Genomic DNA, 22,959 nt, shown 5'->3' with positions numbered 1-22,959 from the left:
GCACATAACGCGTATAAATGTCGTAGTATTTGAATATGTTGATTGTTAAGGCCCGATCTACGATGTGGTGGCTCTTATCATCGTTTAACCCGACTTTTTTAAGATCCCGAATCTTGACATACACTTGTTTCTAGCAGTACAAGGGTTAAAAGGTGAAACTCCACCACACGGGAAACATGAACTTGTGTAAAAGTGTTTTAACATGAAAAATAGTATTTAAAACGAGCCGATCTACGTATGTACAAGTGGTATATTCGTAGGACCGGGTGTCGAGAAAATCATGTTTTATAAGAGTTGTGTAACATGTTAACAAATGTGATTTTTATAGTCTACAAGTGTATAAACACTTGTGAAACGAAAGATCCGACAAAATAACCATTTTTACAAAAGTTGTCGGGAAGTTGTAAAGAAAGAACTGTTATAACAACTGGGTTTTTATAAGACTAGATCATTTTATACCTAGATCCATAAATTATAACGAGATCTACACCATGGTTTATGGAAAAACTACAAGTTCATGAAACGATGCGATTTTACATACTAGTCTACAAAGTAAAGTGTTGACATTTGTTTATTATGTTGGAAATTGATTGATTGAAATAAAGAAAGTGTTGAAATGATTTTGTAAAAGAAAATGATACGCTTGAAAGCGTGGCCACCTCCAGTTACAGGGGAAACTCTGGCGAAATTTTCTAAAAATATAACACTTAGAATTATTTACAAGTGTTAGAATTATTTTTGAAATGTTTTCAAAATATATTTCGCCATGACTTTAATTATTAAATAATCGGAGGTGGGATTTTCACAAAACTAAACGTGATAAATATATATTCGGTAAATGTATTTTGTCACAACACTGTTTATGATTATTTTGTGAAAATGTATAAATATTATTTTTAGAGTAAAAATAATATTTACTAACTTGTCAAACCCAAAATAATACAAACGCTTATACGACAAGCATAAAAGTTACAACGGTAATTTCTATTACCACCTAATCATTAAAACGTAACTTACGCATTACGCGGAAATATTCACCAACACATATGTTGTCAACGTATTATTTTGGAAAGTATTATGTAAAGAGAAAATATATTATTTTTGAGAAAAATAATTATATTTTGGAAAGAGAAATAAAAATATATTAAGTGGGACTTAATGAGATAGTATAAATACACATGTATTTAAATCCCCCATCCTTGGGAAGGAAAGTAAAATACCAAGTATGTACACGAAACGGTTGTCTAACCGTCTCCTAAAAATGTAAGTTATAAAGCTAAGGCACGGCCATCCGTCTAATAGAATTAGCACCTGTAGGTCGTTGCACAGCTTCGGATATTCGGATTACTTGGCAGAGATACGCATTCACTGTGAGTTCATGTCCCCCTTTTCTCTAACTGTTTTCAGTTTACTTAACTGCGGGGGTGAAATACATGTTACTATGATTTACGAGTACTTTACAACGGTATGTTTAACGTAAGGAGGTGTTATACGATCATGTGAGTGGATAGGAACAACATGGGGCCATTAGTCCTCATGGAGGGACCGAGGGACAGGAGCGGTAGATCTATCTGGGTGTAGCGAGCCCAGCCCCCGGCCAAACTAGAAACGGACCGTGGGGTGACTTTGTCCACATACTTTGCCGTGGCGAAATCTGCTAGGTTTGAGTCTCCCTATTTGCACTTCACATATGTCAGTGGCCTTGCAAACCATTGATGATCACAAGTCCTCTTACACTGCTACATACCATAACTATTTTTATACTCACAAATGTTTTACGTACTCACCTACACGTGAACTCGCTCAACATTATTGTTGATTTTTCAACTCACATGTATTTCAGGAAATTAAACGGATCTGGCACGGTATGGAACGTTTTCCGCTGCACTGGTCATGAAGTCATCAGGGTTTAGGGTTGTGTCTCTTACCTGGACAAGACACAATCCCTAAATCACGTTTATGTTTTGTTATAAGTTGTAATGTTACTGAACAAAGTTATGGTTTCATGTTAAAAACAATGGTATTTTATGATGTTTTCAAAAACTTAATGGATGACTTGCATGGTTTTTAAATTCATATAGCTTTGTTATGATTAAGCTATGGTATTAAGAAGTCACACAAATTAACCACGCTTCCGCAAAGCCAGGGTGTGACAGCTTGGTATCAGAGCTCTGATCATAGCGAACTAGGATTCCTTCTCGAGTCTAGACTATGATCACTAGGGCTCTCACGAAAACATTTTTCTGCATACCACTTAAGTCCAGATCCACAAACTTTTTACAAACAAATGTTGAGCACATTTTATTCATTATTCTAGGCTCAGTCTGGGAGGCTGAGGTTCGGACTAGTGGGACTAGGAGTGTTGGCTAGTGGGACTAGGAGTGTTGACTAGTGGGACTAGGAAGGACAGTCTGGGAGGCTGGGAGGCTAGTGGGACTAGGAGTATTGGCTAGTGAGACTAGGAAGGACAGTCTGGGAGGCTGGGAGGCTAGTGGGACTAGGTGGATTATGTGATTATTATCTGGTAACTTATGTGACTATTTGATTCACTGATTTTGTGCTTATTCTGTGTTATGTTACAGACCCATGGATTCACCAGCTACAGGTGGATCAGATACCACTGGACCTCTACCGTTAGTGTCAGACGATGTTATGTCTTCGGAGCATGAGGTGCACACCTCAGACTATACTAGCACCGACGATGACGACTTCCAGCCGTTCGCGTTACCCGACGGCGCCGATGAGCACACTGATGACTCCTTGCCCTTCGCTTTACCCGAGGGTGCCTATGAGCCTATTGATGGCGATCCTGCTGAGTACCTCCCTATTGTTGCGATTCCGGCACCGATTCCTCTTGCTTCTTACCCTGCGTATGAGCTTTTACCAGACGCCGATGCCGACGACGACATCGAGCTTTACGAGGACGAGCCATTTGAGGACGAGGACCCTGACGTAGCTCCTCTACCTGCTGGCGGTCTCTTGATGATAGCTGACGTTCCAGCTGGAGACTCGCCCATTCACTCACCAGTCCCAGACTCTTTTGAGTCTGTGGCATCTGTATCATCTCGCGGGACGAGCGCGCAGCAGTTTATTCACGACTCAGACCCTGATCAGGCGTCTTCAGCTGCCCCCATTCCGAGCTACGCGTTTGAGCATGATGATATCGAGGATTCTGACCCTGTTTTCCCTCCAGGATTTGATCCTGACCATGATATCGAGTATATTCCTATGGATGAGCATATGGAGGACCCTGATGATCCTATCGGTCCCATTGATCCAGATTTTGACTTTGACATGGCGTTCGACGACCCTGAGCCTGCCATAGCCCCAGAGCAGGCAGCTGCTTTTGACCCTTTACCCGAGCATGACCCTGTTCATGCTGATTTTCCTCTTGAGCCTGTTGATGCTGATCCCCCTGTAGATGTTCCTGTGATCGAGGGCGATCATGTTGCTGCTGATCCCATTGTTCCTTTACCCGTTGGTGACATACCTGCTGATCCTGTTATTGATCCTGTCGATCCTGATATTGCACCTGTGACCCCGTTATTGCTCCTATCGATCCTTTACCCATCGAGCCCGAGCACGCTCTTTTTGCTGAGCACATGGATCCTCCAGATGAGGAGGCACAGCACGGGTGGATACCGGCGGACGAGGATGTTCCACCGTTTCCCCCACATCACACTGGCACACATCATACTGATTTCTCATTTCAGATCCCATCATTTATTCCTCCAGCGGGGCCTGGAGAGGGCTCTTCAGCCCACCCTTTCGGTCATGTACCGATGACCATGCCATTCATGCCTCAGATAGCATCTATCCCATCTTCTGTTGCACCTATCGATCTTACCAGCACGCCATTACTTTGGTCGACCCCATCTGCCATGCCACCTACAGATCCATACCACCCATTTCATTTGGGCCATACTATTGAGGATCTTTTGATGTCGTTTGTACACCAGCACGAGCCTCATACACAGCGACTCCAGGAGCTCGAGAGAGCTCAGCTATCTTTTGGTCCATATCTTGGTTAGACATCTTCATCTTTTCAGTCTTTTCGATCATTACCTCCTGACTTTGCTGCCCGACTTACGACTATGGAGCAGCAGATTGCATCTGTTATTCGCACTCAGCAGGCGATGGAGGAGGACTGGCTTCATTTACGCCGCTTGCTCTACACTCACTTTCCCCCTCCTCCACCCCCATCCGCATAGGGCTCATTGGTACCATAGTGGTAGGCGATGGTGAGACGACCGCGATTGTGACTGCACAGATTTTTGGAGACCAGCCGACGATACAGATTTTTGTTGTTATTTGTTGATGTACTGGTTGTATGTGACACTGATGTGATGCTGTTTTTGACAGGGGTGATGTAGCCCCTATTTGATTTGTGATTGTATGATACAGTGACGTGCTGACACACTTGCTACACATTATGGTCTCGATATATATAACAATCGCCGTATTCTCACCATATCTGATTCACTTGATTGCTTATTTATGTTTTGGAACATGGGATGTTGTATGTATGATATTTGCAACATGGGATGTTGGGACATGGGATGTTGTGTGTGATATATTGATAACATGAGATGTTATATGCTATTATTATTACTATATACATATGTTTATTATGGCCTAATCGACGTACGCATCTTTAGAAGATGGCACCAAGACGTCAACCGCAGCCGATGCCCACTACTCCTGAAGAACTACAGCAAGTTATTGCTGCCGCCATTGCTCAGTATGCTGCCTCGCAAGGAGGACCAAGCGGAAGTAGCTTGAACATTAACGGCAACCAAAACCCTCCTCATGGTAAACCTAAGTCATTAAGACATACCATGGCATAAATGGATTCCTTTAGCAAATGCTAATGCCGTTCCTATGATATGATGTATGTGCAGGGTGCACCTACAAACAATTCTTGGACTGTAAGCCCATCAACTTCGACGGCACAGGTGGTGCTGTTGCTTTCGTTCGCTGGGCAGAGAAGACTGATTCCACCATCCGCATGAGCAAATGTGCGCTCGACCAGCAGGTCACTTACATCTCAGGGCTGTTTCTAGACGGAGCCCTATCTTGGTGGAACTTACAAGTGCAAACACTAGGCGAAGCTGCTGCCTACGCCCTGACTTGGGCCGAATTGAAAGAGCTTATGCGCAAGAAGTACTGTTCCCGCGCAGAAATTCAAAGGTTGGAGACTGAATTTTGGCACCTAAAGATGGATGGACCAAAGGTTGCAGAATACGTCCAGAGGTTTCATGACCTATCTCAAGTGGTTCCTTATATGGTCACGCCTGAATACAAGCGAATCGAGCGCTTCATTTGGGGATTAGCTCCCCAAATCATTAGCATGGTGACCTCCTCCAAACCGACAACTATCACGGAAGCCATTGATTTGAGTGTGGCTCTCACTGAGGAGGCAATTCGTTTAAACAAGTTTGATGAAGTCAAGGAGAAGAAGACAGAGACTCACGTTGAGTCCTCAGGAGATAACAAAAGGAAGTTTTCAAACCTCAAACAAGGCGTCAGCATGGCAGTAAAGAAAGGAAAATCAACTGGTAGTACCAAGAAAGGGAAAGGGTACCAGGGCACCCAGCCCAAATGCAACAACTACCAACGCCACCATGCTGGCTATTGTAACGTGAAAGTTTGTGAATCTTGTGGAAAACCGGGCCACTCAAAGGAATCATGTTGGGCTAGTGCAGGCCGGGGAGGCCAGGGAGGATATATGAATAGAAACGATAATCGTGGTGGTTTGGGAAATCGCCCACAAGGGAATAATCGAGGCTACAATGCAAATCAAGCCGGAACTGCCAATCAAAACAACCCGCCGGTTGGGGACGGTGCGGGAAATGGAAAAAGATTAGGATGTTTTCATTGCGGTGACATTGGGCACTTCAAGAAGGATTGCCCGGGATTGAACCAAGCCCGTGGAAGGGTGTTCCAGATCGGTGCACGGGAAGCACGCCAGGATCCCAACGTTGTCACTGGTACGTTCCCTGTAAATCAACGCTATGCATCTGTTCTGTTTGATACTGGTGCCGACTATAGCTTCATATCACTAGAATTTAAAAATATACTTGGGCTAGCCGCTAATAAGTTAGACATTCCCTACGCAATCGAATTGGCTAATGGAAAATTGGTAGAAGCCAATGATGTGATCAGAGGCTGTGTGATTGAATTAGGAGAACGCGAGTTTACTCTAGATCTACTACCAGTCCAGTTGGGAAGCTTCGACGTGGTGGTAGGAATGGATTGGTTATCCAGGAACAAGGCAGAGATAGTATGTCACGAGAAGGTTATTCGTATTCCGACCGACGATGGTGAGACCATTGTTGTTCATGGAGAAAAGCGTGAGACGCCGTTAAGGATGATTAGTTGCCTGAAAGCAAGAAAGTGCCTGAAGAAAGGATGTGTTGCTTTTCTAGCACACATTGTGGATAAGAAGGCTGATGAGCCGAAGATCGAAGACATCCCTGTCGTGAGGGAGTATCCCGAAGTCTTCCCAGAAGACTTACCCGGACTGCCACCTCAGAGGCAAGTGGAGTTTCACATTGACTTAGTTCCAGGCGCCGCGCCTGTGGCTAAGGCACCATACAGACTTGCTCCGTCTGAGATGCAGGAATTGTCGACACAACTGCAAGAGTTGTTAGACAAGGGTTTTATCCGACCAAGCTTCTCGCCTTGGGGAGCTCCGGTCTTATTTGTCAAGAAGAAGGACGGAAGTTTCCGCATGTGCATCGACTACAGAGAGTTGAACAAACTGACGATCAAGAATAGGTATCCTTTGCCAAGGATTGATGATCTGTTCGACCAACTTCAAGGTTCAAGTTTCTACTCAAAGATCGATCTTCGATCTGGATACCATCAACTGCGGATACAGGAAGAGAGTATTCCGAAGACAGCCTTCAGAACTCGATATGGGCACTACGAATTTCTGGTTATGCCGTTTGGCTTGACAAACGCACCTGCAGTGTTCATGGATTTGATGAACCGAGTTTGTAAGCCGTACCTGGATAAGTTTGTGATCGTATTCATCGATGACATCCTAATTTATTCCAAGTCAAAGGCTGAACACGAGCAGCATCTTAGAGCCATTCTGGAGCTGCTAAAGAAGGAACAGTTGTACGCCAAGTTCTCTAAGTGTGAGTTTTGGCTACGAGAAGTGTAATTCCTTGGGCACGTGGTGAACGGAGATGGAATCCACGTGGATCCAACCAAGATCGAGGCGATTAAAGATTGGGAAACGCCAAAAACGCCAACCGAGATTCGGCAATTCTTGGGTTTGGCTGGCTACTATCGAAGGTTCATCGAGGACTTCTCGAAAATCGCTCAACCTTTGACGCTCCTCACGCAGAAGGACAAGACGTTTGATTGGGGAATCAAACAGGATGAAGCATTTCAGATATTAAAGGATAAGCTTTGTAACGCGCCAATCTTAGCTCTACCAGAAGGTACCGACAATTTTGTGGTATACTGCGACGCATCGCGTCAGGGATTGGGTTGTGTGTTGATGCAACGTCAAAAGGTCATCGCTTACGCATCACGCCAACTGAAGGTGCACGAAAGGAACTATACCACTCATGATTTGGAGCTAGGCGCAGTGGTTTTTGCACTAAAGATCTGGAGACACTACCTGTATGGTACGAAGTGCACAATCTTCACAGATCACAAAAGCCTACAGCATATATTCAACCAGAACGAGTTGAATATGAGGCAAAGACGATGGGTTGAATTATTGAACGATTACGACTGCGAGATAAAGTATCACCCAGGGAAGGCGAATGTAGTCGCCGATGCCTTAAGTCGTAAGGAAAGGATCAAGCCCCTAAGGGTTAGGGCTATGGAAATGATAATCCAAACCGATCTCTCCTCGCGCGTTCGTGCAGCACAGAAAGAAGCTCTCAAGGAGGAGAACCTTGAGAAAGAGTATCTCCGTGGGATGGAGAAGATATTGGTGCCAAACGAGGAAGGAACGTTATGTTTTGGGAAAAGGATTTGGGTTCCTCTATTTGGTGAATTAAGGGAAGTTATTTTCGATGAAGCGCACAAGTCACGGTACTCTATCCACCCGGGATCGGATAAGATGTACCAAGATCTCAAAAATTACTATTGGTGGCCTAGGATGAAAGGCGACGTTGCTATTTACGTGAGCAAGTGTTTAACGTGCGCTAAGGTCAAGGCGGAATACCAGAAGCCCTCGGGACTTCTGCAACAACCTGAGATTCCCAAGTGGAAATGGGAACAAATCTCAATGGATTTTGTTACAAAACTGCCAAGAACGCCAAGAGGTCATGATATGATTTGGGTGATTGTTGACCGCCTAACAAAGTCCGCACACTTTCTGCCAATCAAGGAGAAAGACAGTACTAGTAAACTTGCGGAAATTTACTTGAGAGAGATCGTAGCACGACATGGAGTACCCCTCTCGATCATCTCTGATAGAGACGGAAGGTTTGTGTCGAGGATATGGCAATCCTTCCAAGAAGCTTTTGGCTCACAATTGAATCTGAGCACTGCGTTCCATCCGCAAACTGACGGCCAGAGCGAGCGAACGATACAGACTTTGGAAGACATGCTGAGAGCATGTGCTATGGATTTGGGCGGTAGCTGGGATAAACACTTACCCTTGGTCGAATTCTCATACAACAACAGCTACCACACCAGTATTGGTGTCGCGCCTTTTGAAGCCCTATACGGACGCAAGTGTCGATCACCACTATGTTGGGCTGACGCAGGTGATAGGCAGCTTGCCGGTCCCGAAATCGTTCAAGAGACGACGGACAAGATTGCGCAGATTCTTAAACGCATCGAAGCCGCTCGCCACAGACAAAAGGCCTATGCGGATCCAAACCGAAAACATATGGATTTTCAAGTTGGAGAGATGGTGTTATTGAAGGTATCACCCTGGAAAGGGGTGGCACGCTTTGGGAAGCGTGGGAAGTTAAATCCACGCTACATTGGTCCTTTCAGAATTTCAGAAAGAATTGGAACCGTAGCATACAAGTTGGACCTACCTGCTGAACTAAATGGTGTTCACGATACATTTCATGTATCCAATTTAAAGAAGAGTCCAACTCAAGTTGACGTTGCCATTCCTATCGACGAAATTCATATTGATGACACGCTCCACTTTGTAGAGGAACCTGTCGAGGTCACAGATTGGAAAATAAACAAGACCCGCCGGAGCAGTGTCAAGCTCGTCAAAGTTCGCTGGAATGCTCGACACGGTCCTGAATTCACCTGGGAGCGTGAGGACCGAATGAAGGAGAAATACCCTCACTTATTTCCTGAGAACCCTGCTTCTACAAGCAGAATTTAAAATTTCGGGACGAAATTTATTTAACGGGGGGAGAATGTGACAACCCTCACAAAACCAGGTATCCGTACGACTTAATTAGCTATTAACTATTGCCTAATTACTGTGCTTAACTGAGATTTCTGATAAACTGCTACTTGATTGTTGATACATGTACATGTCTGCATCATATTTTGATTTTTCCTGTCACTACATTATTTATTTACTGAACTCTAGTGACAAACTTGATGCACAAGAAGCACAGTAGCACTAAACGGATACACAGTGAACATGCTGATACAACCAGCATCAGGGAGACACTGCCTCTAAAGGCCTGAATGAGCCAGAATTATTTTACTACACCCATAGTGTGTGTAGAGATACAAGGGTTGTATAATTGCGTCTCTAGGAATAAGATACAGAGATTGGATGTGCCTAAAACGTACCTTAAGCACGGAACACAGCACTTTTATTTACACACTAGCTTCTAGCTAATTAATAAAGTGCCAAAATACAAAGAATTATTCCCGACACTTTGCTGAATAAATTGTGTCGCTAAAAATATTACTTACGACGCTTAAGGGATATCTTAAGCACTTTAACGGATTCCTATCCGACCGAACAACCGGACAATACCCGGAACATAAAAATATTGCCAGGATTATTATTGGTATTTTTCTGAGCCAGTTAGGGTCCCTGATTACCCTAACACCCGCAATATAACACATTAAACAACTAACGGGGTTAGACCTTAAAGTAACCGACTTTAACCAAACTAAACTGTAACTGCACGATCGAGACCCAACCGGGCGACCCCACACCCCCTTGGGCCGGTTCCATTGGGATGGAACTAGATGGTACAACTTTTGTTTATTTTATTAGATTACGCGGGTATCTAAAAGCATGGAGAACCGGTGGACGATAACGAAACTTTTTCTATTTAAACACTCACTCTCTCACACACTAAACACACACACAAGATCACAACTCACTCCCTCTCCCCCTTGTGCTCCTCTCGGCCGTGAACCACCACCCCCATCCATCCATCTTCGGTTTTCGTCTTGCAAGTTCCAAGTGCATACGAGTCTTGAGGATCACGTACAACGAAGCTTGGAACAAACGGAAGTTGAAGGACCTCGCCACGTTGCTTTTATCCACGCCGTTTTCGACTAGAATCTTCCCTAGCCCCGAGCTAGAGGTATAACATTTAAAACTCATTTTTAATCGTGTCTAAAGTGGTTAAAAGGATTTTTGACGGATAAAAGTCGGTAACCCACTTCTTGAATCATTAAAGTCTACTAAAATGTGAATATCGTTGGTTAAAAGCACATAACGCGTATAAATGTCGTAGTATTTGAATATGTTGATTGTTAAGGCCCGATCTACGATGTGGTGGCTCTTATCATCGTTTAACCCGACTTTGTTAAGATCCCGAATCTTGACATACACTTGTTTCTAGCAGTACAAGGGTTAAAAGGTGAAACTCCACCACACGGGAAACATGAACTTGTGTAAAAGTGTTTTAACATGAAAAATAGTATTTAAAACGAGCCGATCTACGTATGTACAAGTGGTATATTCGTAGGACCGGGTGTCGAGAAAATCATGTTTTATAAGAGTTGTGTAACATGTTAACAAATGTGATTTTTATAGTCTACAAGTGTATAAACACTTGTGAAACGAAAGATCCGACAAAATAACCATTTTTACAAAAGTTGTCGGGAAGTTGTAAAGAAAGAACTGTTATAACAACTGGGTTTTTATAAGACTAGATCATTTTATACCTAGATCCATAAATTATAACGAGATCTACACCATGGTTTATGGAAAAACTACAAGTTCATGAAACGATGCGATTTTACATACTAGTCTACAAAGTAAAGTGTTGACATTTGTTTATTATGTTGGAAATTGATTGATTGAAATAAAGAAAGTGTTGAAATGATTTTGTAAAAGAAAATGATACGCTTGAAAGCGTGGCCACCTCCAGTTACAGGGGAAACTCTGGCGAAATTTTCTAAAAATATAACACTTAGAATTATTTACAAGTGTTAGAATTATTTTTGAAATGTTTTCAAAATATATTTCGCCATGACTTTAATTATTAAATAATCGGAGGTGGGATTTTCACAAAACTAAACGTGATAAATATATATTCGGTAAATGTATTTTGTCACAACACTGTTTATGATTATTTTGTGAAAATGTATAAATATTATTTTTAGAGTAAAAATAATATTTACTAACTTGTCAAACCCAAAATAATACAAACGCTTATACGACAAGCATAAAAGTTACAACGGTAATTTCTATTACCACCTAATCATTAAAACGTAACTTACGCATTACGCGGAAATATTCACCAACACATATGTTGTCAACGTATTATTTTGGAAAGTATTATGTAAAGAGAAAATATATTATTTTTGAGAAAAATAATTATATTTTGGAAAGAGAAATAAAAATATATTAAGTGGGACTTAATGAGATAGTATAAATACACATGTATTTAAATCCCCCATCCTTGGGAAGGAAAGTAAAATACCAAGTATGTACACGAAACGGTTGTCTAACCATCTCCTAAAAATGTAAGTTATAAAGCTAAGGCACGGCCATCCGTCTAATAGAATTAGCACCTCTAGGTCGTTGCACAGCTTCGGATATTCGGATTACTTGGTAGAGATACGCATTCACTGTGAGTTCATGTCCCCCTTTTCTCTAACTGTTTTCAGTTTACTTAACTGCGGGGGTGAAATACATGTTACTATGATTTACGAGTACTTTACAACGGTATGTTTAACGTAAGGAGGTGTTATACGATCATGTGAGTGGATAGGAACAACATGGGGCCATTAGTCCTCATGGAGGGACAGGAGCGGTAGATCTATCTGGGTGTAGCGAGCCCAGCCCCCGGCCAAACTAGAAACGGACCGTGGGGTGACTTTGTCCACATACTTTGCCGTGGCGAAATCTGCTAGGTTTGAGTCTCCCTATTTGCACTTCACATATGTCAGTGGCCTTGCAAACCATTGATGATCACAAGTCATCTTACACTGCTACATACCATAACTATTTTTATACTCACAAATGTTTTACATACTCACCTACACGTGAACTCGCTCAACATTATTGTTGATTTTTCAACTCACATGTATTTCAGGAAATTAAACGGATCTGGCACGGTATGGAACGTTTTCCGCTGCACTGGTCATGAAGTCATCAGGGTTTAGGGTTGTGTCTCTTACCTGGACAAGACACAATCCCTAAATCACGTTTATGTTTTGTTATAAGTTGTAATGTTACTGAACAAAGTTATGGTTGCATGTTAAAAACAATGGTATTGTATGATGTTTTCAAAAACTTAATGGATGACTTGCATGGTTTTTAAATTCATATAGCTTTGTTATGATTAAGCTATGGTATTAAGAAGTCACACAAATTAACCACGCTTCCGCAAAGCCAGGGTGTGACAAGCGACCCGTCACCCGTCATGTGTGCCCAGACAGGAGCCTCTTTACCACCTTCAAGGAGCTTGCGGGAGATGAGAAGCTGTACATGGGAAATGCAGCCACCGCGGACATCAAGGGTGAAGGAACGGTGATTTTGAAGTGGACTTCAGGGAAGGAGCTCACTTTAAGCAACGTGATATATGTCCCAGACTTGCGCAAGAGCCTAGTCTCGGGATGGTTGCTTAATAAGTTTGGATTTCGTTTAGTTTATGAGAGCGATCAATTTGTACTTACTAAGCGGGGAATGTATGTTGGCAAGGGCTATGCCCAAAATGATATGTTCAAATTGAATGTAATGGCTGTCAAAAAGAACATGAATAAAATTGCTACTACTTCTACTTATGTGCTTGAGTTTTCTGATTCGAATAAATGGCATGGTAGATTAGGTCACGTAAATTTTAATTCAATACGCTGTTTAATCAATTTAAATTGTATACCAACATTCCATATTGATTCACATTATAAATGTGAAACTTGCGTAGAATCCAAACTTACAAGATCATCATCGAAATCGGTTGAACGAATAACCGAACCCCTTGATTTAATTCACACCGATATTTGTCATTTAAAAGCGGTACCCACAAGAGGTGGAAATAAGTACTTCATCACGTTTATTGATGATAGTACTAAATATTGCTATGTATATTTATTAAAAAGTAAAGATGAAGCAATAAGTAAATTTATCTTGTATAAAAATGAAGTTGAGAATCAACTTCAAAAGAAGATAAAAGCTTTGAGAAGCGATCGAGGAGGCGAATATGTTGCACCTTTTGCCGATTTATGCGCAAAAAGTGGCATTGTACATGAGTGTACACCTCCTTATTCTCCACAATCAAATGGCGTAGCGGAACGAAAGAACCGTACATTGAAAGAAATGATGAACGCCATGTTGATAAGTTATGGGGTGAGCCAGGAAATGTGGGGGGAAGCCATTCTCTCGGCTAATTATCTTTTGAACAAGATACCACTCAAAAAGAGAGACGAAACTCCATATGAGTTATGGAAAAGGAAGAAGCCTTCATACAAATACTTGAAAGTAGGGATGAGCATATGCCACCGAATACCGATCCCATACCGATCCCGTACCGATCCCGTACCGATCCCGATCCCGATCGGTATCCCGATCGGTATCCACTTTTTGGCATTTTCGGTATCGGTATGGTACGGTACGGTATCGGTATTATACCGATACCGACCCTCAAAATACGGTATAATATCGATACCGTACCGTACCGATACCTAACCGACATGTTTCGGTATCGGTAGCGGTACCTAGTTTGGGTGAAATTCGGGATCGGTATTAGGCGGTATCGGTATCGGTTCGGTATCGGATACCGATATGCTCATCCCTACTTGAAAAGTGTGGGGGTGCCTAGCAAAGGTGATTGTACCACCTCCTAAGGCTCTTAAGATAGGGCCCAAAACTGTTGATTGCATATTTATTGGGTATGCGCATCAAAGTAGTGCACATCGCTTTCTTGTACATGAGTCCAAGAATCCTGATGTACACGTTAACACTATCAGGGGGTGAATCCTAACGTTGTGTCTTACTTTGAAAATGTGTTTCCTTTGAGAAGACAAACACATGCAACGTTATCAACACTTAATTTTGAAGTAGATGAAAGCTCATATACACCAGTTGATGAGGTAGTTTATGATAAGACACATGAACGACCTGAGGTTGAAGAAAGTGATCGTAGGTGAAGTAAAAGGCCAAGGGTTGAAAAATCCTTCGGTCCAGACTTCGTTAGCTATATGGTTGAGGGCGAGCCCAATACATATCGCGAAGCGGTTTCCTCTTCAGAAGAACCTCAATGGAAAGAAGCAATAAAGAACGAAATTGATTCGATATTGCAAAATCATACTTGGGAGTTAGTAGATCTTCCACCTGGTTGCAAACCACTTGGATATCGTTGGATATTCAAAAGGAAGATGAAAACTGATGGAAGTATTGATAAATACAAGGCTAGGTTGGTGATTAAAGGATTTAGACAAAAGGAAGGTCTAGATTACTTTGATACCTACTCGCCTGTGACGCACATAACCTCGATTAGATTGGTTCTTGCTATAGCGGCTTTAAGAAATTTGGAAGTTCACCAAATGGACGTTAAAACCGCATTTCTAAATGGCGATTTAGAAGAAGAGATTTACATGGAGCAACCTGAAGGTTTCTCCGCCCCAGGTCAAGAGGGTAAAGTATGTAAACTCGTCAAGTCTTTGTATGGCTTGAAGCAAGCACCAAAACAATGGCACCAAAAGTTTGATCATGTCATGATTGACAATGGTTTCAAAATAAATGAGTGCGACAAATGTATTTATTTCAAAGACACAAATGAAAGTTATGTGATTTTATGCCTTTATGTAGACGATATGCTTATCATTGGGAGTAATGATAAAATTATCAAAGCTACTAAAATCATGTTGAAAGCGAGATTTGACATGAAAGACATGGGTTTAGCGGATGTGATTCTTGGAGTAAAGATCATAAGAACCCAAGATGGTCTTGTGTTAAGTCAATGTCACTATGTGGATAAAATTCTTGAAAAATTCAACTCGGGAGATACGAGTGTAGCTCGAACTCCAGTTGATACCTCCCAACATCTCAAGAAAAATAAAGGAGATGGAGTTGCTCAGTTAGAGTACTCAAGAATTATTGGCAGTCTAATGTATCTAATGACATGTACTAGACCCGACTTGGCTTACGCGGTGAGTAGGCTAAGTAGATACACCAGCAATCCGTGCGCGGATCATTGGAAAGCTGTCATGAGGGTGCTTAGATACATAATATACACAAGAGATTATGGACTGCATTATACCCGATAACCAGCAGTGATCGAAGGATACACTGATGCAAACTGGATATCGGATAATAAAGATTCCAAATCAACAAGTGGTTACGTGTTTACACTTGGAGGAGCTGCTATTTCTTGGAAGTCTTCTAAGCAAACGGTCATAGCAAGATCCATAACGGAATCTAAATTTATCGCCTTGGATAAGTCAGGCGAGGAGGCGGAATGGCTACGTCAATTCGTGGAATATATTCCAAGATGGCCAAAGCCTTTGCCAGCCATATGTGTACATTGTGATAGCCAATCAGCGATTGGTAGAGCTCAAAGCTTGATGTACAATGGCAGATCAAGGCATATGCGACGTAGACATAACACGGTACGACAACTACTCTCAACGGGTGTTATCACAATTGATTATGTGAGATCAAAGGATAACATTGCAGACCCATTTACAAAAGGCTTAAGCAGAGAGTTAGTAGAAACGTCGTCAAGAGGAATGGGACTAAAGCCCGTGATAAATGGGAATATGAGGGAAACCTAACTTAGTTGACTGGAGATCCTAAGATCTAAGTTTAATAGGATAACTTAATCATATTACCAAAACGGAGTCACTGTGGGGGAGTACCCCAAACTAAATAAAAGGGAGTTATATATACTTCCCAGTCCATTCCAATCAGTGACATGAAGTGAGGTTAAGCATGTTGAGGTTAAGGATTTTGAGTAAATCCAAATTAACCATGATGCTTTTAATGATTCAGAGGAATCACCTATGTTAGAGAGAAGTGGGGTCGCTTCGAATGGATTTGTGGGGTGCGCAAATCCTAGAGCTCTCGCAGAACCATGCTAGTGTTCCAGGACCATAATAGGACACGACAATGAGGGGTTGGCCAGACCAGGGAGAGTATTGTGTGAAGTGTAATGTCGTTTACACAAATGGGGGTATGTTGAAGGACATCGCGTCTACAAACCGCTAGTAAGCTAAGTATGCTTCACAAAAGAAGGTTCAAAGGTTACAACCTACCTATCTCGCAATACTCAACTGTCGAAGTTTATCGTTGAAAAATGTAAGGAAAAGATCGATTTCCATACATGTGGGGGATTGTTGGAAATTTGATGAAAATAACATTTTTCATGTGGGGGATTGTTGGAAAATTGGTGAAAATAACATTTTTCACAAATATAGGAAAATGATTTTTTCCTATTTTGGACTGGAAATAAATATAAGAAAATGAGCGGGTTTTATATATTTTTTTGTGGGTTTGTGTTCTATGTCGGAAGAACTTCGCAACGAACTAAACCACGTCCAAAACGGAGCTAAGATGAATGAGATATCGATGCTCAAAGTTGGGTGTTTGAAACATTGAATGCTGAAACAAAAGGGAGAGTAGCACCTTGTCCCACATCGGAGGAGAGATGGAACTTAAATGGGTATTTAAGTGGGAACTCTCCCTCCTTATTGTTTATGGAAGCACACACTAAGGGTCTGTTTGGTATGGGGTAATGGAATAGATGAGAGAATGGAATGGACGAGGTAATGGAATGGACAACGGAATGAAATGGATCATTCCATTCCATTGTGATGTTTGGTTACTCATATATGAATAGAATGACTCATTACTTTGTACAATTTGATAAACAAAAAAAATGAAGTAAACACAACTGTATTAAAGCGACAAAAATATAATTGACTCAATAATAATAATAATAATAATAATAATAATAATAATAATAATAATAATAATAATAATAATAATAATAATAATAATATATTAGTGATAAAAATTAATAATAGATTTTTCATATATATTAATATTAGTATGAATATTAATAAATATAAATATAAATACAAATAAAAGTATAATAATAATAATAATAATAATAATAATAATAATAATAATAATAATAATAACATATTTCTTTCCATTCCTTGAAGGAATGGAAAAAAAACACCTACATACCAAGGAATGGAAATTGCTATATTTGGAAGGAGTTACATTCCCTTGGAATGCTCCATTCCATTACCAATGATAACCAAACATGTTTATTTTCATTCTATCAGAATGATCCATTCCATTCCACCTTTCATTCCTTCAAACCAAACGCTACCTAAGTGTCCTCGCGAAGGGTGCGGAGCACCCTAACTCGCACACGCGTGCGTGGCGTGGGCGATGAGGCGCAATGTGGTGCTTTGATGGCGCACTTTGCACTTCGCATCGCCGCTTGAGAGCCGCCTTTGTATTTTTGACCGCGTGCGCGTGGTGGATCACAGAGGCCGGTGAAGCGGCATGCGCGGCGCGTATTTTTGACCGCGTGCGCGTGGTGGATCACAGAGGTCGGTGAAGTGGCGTGCAAGTTCGAGGCGCGTGACGTAGCAGTCCGCGCGCGAGTACACGTGGCACGAAGGCGCGCGGTTGCGCATGGTGCATGGGCCCTGTTGTGGCGTGCGTGGCGCATCAGAGTGAGCCAAAACGACGCGACTGTGTGGCGTGCTCGTATAGGCTCACAGGTGACGTGGCACACGCCCGCAGACGCGCATGGACCTGAGTCAGTGTGGTGCACGCGCGCATGAGCGTGCAGACCTGCACGCGCACCAGTGTGTCTTGCGCGCGCGCGCAGAAGCTTCCAGCATTGAATGACAGTGCAGTTAAAGTTTAGCTTCGAAAGACGAGTTAACGGTCTTTGACTGAGAATTAAATGACGTATTAAATTGCATTGAAGACGTTTAATGCAATTTAAACCTCTCCTTTAATTCTTTTGACTGTTTCGATTCAGATGCAATATAAATACAGCATCTCCACCACTGCAGAAGTACACCAGCAACACAACAGCTTATGCAAACAACTCTCTCTCTACTACTGATCTTTTTCTTGCAGCTTTTAAGGTAGACGTCGGGTTCCTGTGCCAATTCCGGCAGTACTTCTGCTCCGGCCGTTGTACCCTGGGAAACAAAACGAGTATTCATGGGAGACTTGGAATTTGTTTTAAGGGAAGCGTGTGAACACGTGCCTCAGCGATTCTGCTTCATCTCTTTTCTTGTTTTTCCTTTTATTTCAGTTGTAATTGTAATTGTTGTTAGTTTTCTTTATTTCTGAATTGTAATCGTATAATAAAATTTGTTTATTTTATTTATTTACGCGAACGGTTCCTACACTTTTTACGTCACATGGTGTTACGAAACCGTGTTAATATTTTACCATTTTCCCATTTTCCCATTTTGGTCATTGTCGGGTTGCTACTTAGCATGTTTTTACACCCCCCAACTCCGTAACCTTGGTTGCATGGTTTTACACCCCGGTAACGCTCGGGGCTTAAGACTAGTTAGTAATGAAAAATAAACAAAATAAAATAAATTGCGAGAGATTATTTGAGAATTTTAAGTATAATAACCACCCCCAAATTTGAAATTTAACGTCGTATTCTGGTTAGTCGTACCAACTACCATTTGGGATCTCACTTCATAAAACCCCCCAATTTGCTTAAATCAATACAAAATTGGTTACTCACATTGTTTGGATCAATCAAGATTTCTGATGAGGATCGAAGATGGAGTGTCAGGTTCCCGAAAACATCTAGTTTTCGCCTATTATGTTTCTGGTCATGGATTCGGTCATGCCACACGTGTTGTTGAGGTAATTCCTTCACCCAATTTCATATTCTCATTTTCTGTAGGCAGGGTTTAATCGTCTCCACCATTGTCAAATCATAAATTGTTTTTGCTTCTGATTATTGTTACTTCAAGAATCATTATCTTCCTTTCGTTTTGGTTAAGATCAAATTAACAGAGAGAAGAAACAAATCTAGAGAGAGAGACATTGATTTGTACTTCCGATTAACTACTAGTTCGTTGCTATTCTTACAACAAGACCCCTCAACTATCAAGAAATACCCCTATGGTCCTTATTAGATTTACTACGGCTCACCCGAGTGCCATTCTGTTAACGACTTAACGGGCGCGATAGGCTAGAGATAGAGAGAGAGATGAGTGTGAGATGGAGAGAGAGAGAGAGAGAGAGTCTGTGTGTTTGTTTTTATTTTTTAACCAATCACGTGGTGCCACTTCAACACCTTTTTCAGTTAACCCACACCGCGTTTGTTAAAGGGTGGGCTAGTTAAAGCCCAACTGCCTGCATGGCAATGACATTGGCGCTTTAACTAGCTTCTACTAGTTAAACCACACCATCCAGCCTAACTGTTTATTTCATGACATATCTGTGTAGGTTGTACGCCACCTTATTGTTGCGGGCCATGATGTTCATGTGGTGACCGGTGCACCGGACTTTGTCTTCACCACCGAAATACAATCGCCACGCCTTTTTCTTCGAAAGGTGGTTGTGGAAATCTTTTAACACATTACGTGATTTGATCGTTCTTGACTGGGTTACTACGTGTTGTAATAGCTAGTGTTGGACTGTGGTGCTGTTCAAGCGGATGCTTTAACGGTGGATCCGGTTGCCTCTTTGGAAAAGGTGTGTCAAGAGACTAATCTCAAATTTTAGTTTTAAGTTTTACATTGTTTTTACGTTGTTGTATGTCTTTTGGTCGATGCAGTATTCTGAGACAGTTGTTGCGCGTGCTTCTATTTTGGCTACAGAAGTTGAGTGGCTGAACTCCATCAAAGCGGACTTAGTGGTAATTAATAGCATAGCATGTTTATATATTTATAACCATTAAAGAATCACTTGTGGAAATTGTTTTGTATAACAGATCACAGATGTTGTTGCGGTTGCATGTCGTGCAGCAGCTGATGCTGGCATACGCTCGGTTTGTGTTGGGAATTTCAGGTAACTGTGAATGTCTAAAATGCCCTTTTAGTAGCACAAAATAATCTCAAGTAATGTGTATTGATGGTTAAAAAAGTAACTTCTAATTTAAAACTTACCGTTGCTCATGTTATTTGTCTATTTATTTTTCTTTAATTTCATTACTACAGTTGGGACTTCATTTATTCGGAATATGTGGCGACTGCTGGATATCATCATAAGTCAATAATTTCTCAGGTACTGTTTTTTGCTGTGTAATAAGTTATTGTTTTCGGTGTGTAAACTTATGTCGGGTCGATTTTGGGAATAATAAATAGAATTTAATATGTTGATGATTTAAACAGATAGCTGAGGACTATTCACATTGCGAACTCCTAATTCGTCTACCTGGATATAGCCCGAGTAATTTTCCTACATTTTTTTTATTTAATGGGCTTGAATAGTCTTGTTATGTTTTAAATAATACATTTTTCGTTGAAAAATATCCTGTCCAGTGCCTGCTTTTAGGGACGTTATTGATGTGCCGTTGGTTGTAAGGAGACTGCATAAATCACGGAAGGAGGTTTGTAACATAAAATTGTTTTTTCTACAACTATTTTAATTCGGTATTTTGATAATGTTTACACTTGCAGGTGAGGAGTGAAATGGGAATTAGTGAGGATGTGAAGCTAGTTATACTCAATTTTGGTGGACAAGTAAGTTAATGGTTCATTTACATGTCAAATATGTGCGTTGTTATGGATCGGTTTTGGTATTTATCTTTATCTTTAGAAATAATGCAATGTTTATGAAAATTTGTAGCCAGCAGGTTGGAAGTTAAAAGAGGAATATTTGCCTCCTGGTTGGCTCTGCCTGGTATGTTCTAATTTGCACGTTCCCCGAGATACTATGATTCAGTCGGTTGAAAAGTATTTTGTATTAGAAAAAACGTTCTAATTCGCATGCTTTTTAGGTTTGTGGAGCATTTGAACATGAGCTTCCTCCCAATTTCATAAAGCTGCCAAAAGACGCGTATACCCCTGATGTCATGGCAGCATCTGATTGCATGATTGGTTAGTGACGGATGTTTATACTTTTAACAGATTTTAGTATAATAATAATAAGAAAATAAAGCTTTCTTGTCTCATTATCCATATGATATTTCAGGAAAAATTGGATACGGAACTGTTAGTGAAGCCTTGGCGTACAAGTTACCTGTTGTATATATTCGCAGAGATAATTTCAATGAAGAACCATTTTTGAGAAATATGCTTGAGGTAAATGGTTAATTAGCTGAGTAGTTCAGGTGGGTCGGGTTAAGGGTCAACAGGTTCGGTTAAATGGGTCTGGTTGGCCCACAAACACTTTTTTGCCACCTTTATTTTTATAACTAAGTGCACTAACAAACTTTTTATCAGTATTATCGAGGTGGTGTTGAGATGATAAAGAGGGATTTGTTCGAGGGTCATTGGAGACCATACCTTGAACGAGCAACTAGTTTAAAACCGAACTATGATGGTGGGGTCAATGGTGGCCAGGTATTTTCAGTTTCTTCATTGTTATTTTTTATTAACACTCCCGGATATAAAGAATTCAAGCAAAAGCCTTCAACTTCACTTATTCTTTGATTTTTTTCTTTTTTAATATTTTCAGGTCGCAGCTCGTATTTTGCAGGATGCAGCTGATGGAAAGAATTATGCATCAGACAAAGTACGCGGTTCACAATTCATATTCTAACTAACTTTTACTCCTCATTTTATTGATTTCAACAAATGAAAGGAAAATAGATGGAACCTAATGTAGAGTTAGTATGATGGGTATAATGAGAGCAAATAGTAGCATTTGTATTGGTATTCTGTTCATTGTTTTAATCCTACTTTATTGTCTTAATGTTTAGCTTAGTGGAGCCCAGAGACTACGCGATGGATATCAGTTACAAAGAGTTCACGAAGGAGATACCAATATCCCAGAATGGTACGTGAGGGCTGAATTTGAACTTGGTCTACGTACCGGATCACATTCAGTAGATAATAATGGTTCAAGTTTGTGTGAGAGTTGTTAGAGCTGTTGTTACCATTTCAGTTTAATAGCATGTAAATGGACGTGTTATTGTAATTGCTTAATCAACCTCAACTATATGGAGGTTGACATCATTTGTTCAATGAATTTAGAGAAACAGAATGAAAAGAACATTTCTATTTTGAAATTTGAAATTTAAGTAGATTTACTTTTTGTTTGTGTTTATGCTGACTATAGTATATGTTATTCTCTTAATACAAATTGTTTGGGTCGTGTTTGGGTCAACCCGTGAATATTCAGGTCGTGTTCGGGTTCGCCTAAAATTTAAGGGGTCGGGTTGAACCTGCCAACCCATGAACACGACCCGTTTAGTACCCCTTAATTCAACACCTAGTTCTCATTGTTATAATTGATTTGTATATTCCTTGTGCTTTAGAGATTTAGTTATAGTTATGTTGCATTAGGAATTAGTAGGTAAATCAAGAAGTGAACTATTACGGTTAGCTTTTTAAAATCCGTTGAACACATATAGAATTTGTCCGGTCATTTTATTCGTTTTTAACCATTTAATCTTTTACTTATGAAGAAATAAAGATGGGACCCAC

The 22,959-nt window shown here is 40.9% G+C and overlaps 1 protein-coding gene across 1 annotated transcript; it reads left to right on the top strand.

Moving 5' to 3' along the window:
* Nucleotides 1–19,016: 19,016 nt before the first annotated feature.
* LOC110896054 (L-arabinokinase) lies at nt 19,017–22,562 on the top strand. The gene is made up of 15 exons (XM_022143479.2): nt 19,017–19,225; nt 19,814–19,921; nt 19,994–20,062; nt 20,145–20,225; nt 20,301–20,377; nt 20,527–20,593; nt 20,701–20,758; nt 20,851–20,918; nt 20,989–21,051; nt 21,158–21,211; nt 21,309–21,408; nt 21,503–21,612; nt 21,754–21,873; nt 21,989–22,045; nt 22,233–22,562. The coding sequence occupies exons 1-15, from the start codon at nt 19,127–19,129 to the stop codon at nt 22,395–22,397; spliced, it is 1,296 nt and encodes a 431-aa protein (XP_021999171.1). The 5' UTR covers nt 19,017–19,126; the 3' UTR covers nt 22,398–22,562.
* Nucleotides 22,563–22,959: the final 397 nt, after the last annotated feature.

Source organism: Helianthus annuus, chromosome 6, assembly GCF_002127325.2.
Source record: "Helianthus annuus cultivar XRQ/B chromosome 6, HanXRQr2.0-SUNRISE, whole genome shotgun sequence".
In the NCBI taxonomy this organism is placed as follows: domain Eukaryota; kingdom Viridiplantae; phylum Streptophyta; class Magnoliopsida; order Asterales; family Asteraceae; genus Helianthus; species Helianthus annuus.
Note: the sequence above shows the minus strand (reverse complement) of the source record. Positions and strands in the feature narration are given on the sequence as shown.